The following is a 2,500-nucleotide window of genomic DNA, read 5'->3' on the forward strand; positions in this document are numbered from 1 at the left end:
CCATTTTATCTGTTTTCGTATATTAAATTGAAGCTTACATTCAATTTCACATTGTTATTTATATAAGTTTAGAAGCGTTGCCTTGCAAATGCTTAATCAAGAGGAAAACTGTTCCCCCTATTTTGATAAGTACTGAAAATCATAGCTATTTTATTTATTCACAACCTATTTGTTTGTTTTCACTCAGCAGTCGGATCGGACAGCCAAAAATCAAAGTTCAGACCAATCTTTTTAGGGTGAGTTTTATTTTTTGACGATCACATTTAATATTTATTTTAAATATTTATCGCCTGAAATGACAAACCCTGATTACCTGACGGATATGATCATTTCGCCAACTGTGCTAGAATACTGACTTTATGTGTTTGATGGCAAAGTTGGTGGTTATTTTTTATATGGAATTATCCCTTGTTCACAAATTCCTATTTTTTTTTAAATCTCAAATTCTGATATTTCCATCCGATCTATAACAACGGTGGTGTTTTGATGGAATCGCATTTTGTTCGAGATAAAGCATCTTTCGAAGAGTTTTTGGACATCATTAAAAACGTCAATGTTTTAGATTGGGCTCGAAAGCAATGTCCAAATTCCAGATGGGTTGTTGAAATGGTCACCAATATCTCCTTCTTTGTCAACATAATAATGGTAAATATTTCATCATCATCATCATCATCATCATCATCATCAACAACAATTGATGTTCTGATTCCACTTTGGAATATGAAGGTCTAATCACCACCATTTTCATCCTCTTCTCATCTCCAGAAAATCCAAGACACCCAAACCCAAAGACAAAGATTATTCCAACGTTCCGACAGAAAGCGTTGATCCAACAGGTAAAGTAAAATGAATGCTGGTGGACTACTCAAAGCTGGAAGGGGTCCCGTCCCGATAGCTGAATTGGTAGAGCACTCATTTCACACGCAAAGGGACTGAGATCAGTCCAGATTATTTTTTCCATCCAGCGTTGTCTTTGTCCGAAAAATATGTAATATCGCGTAACAGGTGTCATATCAAGTCCTACATGTTATGTGTTACTGTTGGCTAGGGACCCCTTGTAAAGCGCTTTGACCATATTTAGTTGATATTGTGCTATATAAAAGCTCAAGTTTTTATGTGCTTGACCATCCAGCTTTTTGTTTGTCATCCTTTCCTTCTTCCTCCCTCTAAGGTCCCTTGCATAATTGAAGGTTGGTCTTCCAAAACTCGTTAAGTCGATTTTTATACTTTTTGAGATTTTCCATCCATGAGATAAATTGAAATATAAACTTTATTTTAAGCATCAATTGACACAGGAATTTCCCTAGATTTGTGTGAATTTGAAGTTTAAATACTATGATAAAATAATAGACGGAATGAGAAATTTTAGGGGAAATAATCCTCAATACCTCAAAATGGGAAAAAAATGGAGTTTTGGAAAAACCAATCTTCATTTGTTTTCGCCAATGTCTCATGGCAAGAAACTCCAAGACATTTTCTTTCCTTTTAACTAAAGGTAGGTTGGATTCCTGTCATCCAGTCAGAGACATAGACAACTGCAATAATTTCTTCTTCATCTTTAAATATTGTTTGGTTTCATGGCCCTCACTGCTTAACTGTAATATCAAAGTGACAATACGATTCAATAGTCTGATGTCACGCCGCCTGGCAACGGCGGCCATCTTGGTTCTAAACAAAGAAAATCGTTACTTTTTATTTTTCATGCTGGCTAGAACTTTTCATATGTCTTGTGATCAGAATGTGTAAATGTCAAAACATGATCAAATGTATATGTTTTTTTTTCCTCTGGATATACCCTTTATACTCACCAGAGAAATATTTCATACGGGCGTCCTCCATTGTTCCGATAGTTTAGAGCCAATGTTACTAAGTTACCATGCGTCAATAGGAAGGAAGTGACGTTACGACTGTTGAATCCTATTATGTGTGTATGAAACAGTACCAGAATATTTCTCTGCCATCTATCAGGTTTTTAAGGTTTTCCATTCTGCCCAATTTGGAACTCTTTAGTTACATAGTTACTTTTCATAGGATGCTAGTTTATCACAAAGTACTTTCCACCAGATATAACAGTCCCAGCTACCCAATCACTGCTGGGTGGACAAAGGGGTCACAAAAAAATCTCGACTTCAGTCAGAATCGAACTTCTTAGTCCCTTTGCTTGTGAAGCGAGTGCTCTCCCAACTGAGCTATTAGGGCTTCCCTTATGTGAAAGGTATCTCTGCGGCTATGTGGTATGACACTCACTTTTGGATTGGAAGGTCCTGGGTTCGAGCCTCACTCGGCGCATAGTTGAATTCTTGGAAAAGGCTATTTACTCACATTCTCCCACCCTACTCTGGTTTAAAATGAGTACCAGGTCGTTAACAGCGTTGTCTCTGTCCGAAAAAAATTGTAATATCGCCTCACAGGTGTCATGTCCCATCCTACATGTTAAGCGTTGCTGTTTCCAGGGACCCCTTGTAAAACGCTTTGAGCATGTTTAGTGGATATTGGGCTA

The 2,500-nt window shown here is 37.3% G+C and overlaps 1 protein-coding gene across 2 annotated transcripts in view; it reads left to right on the forward strand.

Annotated features, from left to right (window-relative positions):
* Nucleotides 1-2,500, forward strand: part of LOC144959395 (uncharacterized) — a 29,699-nt gene that overhangs the window by 25,674 nt on the left and 1,525 nt on the right. Inside the window, exons 16-17 of one of the 2 annotated variants that reach the window (XM_078891973.1) lie at nt 188-236; nt 766-836. In XM_078891973.1, coding sequence (XP_078748099.1) covers nt 188-236; nt 766-836 — 120 coding nt within the window. The remainder of the gene's footprint in view (nt 1-187; nt 237-765; nt 837-2,500) is intronic. The other variant, XM_078891974.1, reaches the window with a different exon arrangement.

Source organism: Berghia stephanieae, chromosome 14 (genome assembly GCF_034508935.2).
Source record: "Berghia stephanieae isolate SIO BIC M18660-M18661 chromosome 14, UCSD_Bste_1.3, whole genome shotgun sequence".
NCBI lineage: Eukaryota > Metazoa > Mollusca > Gastropoda > Nudibranchia > Aeolidiidae > Berghia > Berghia stephanieae.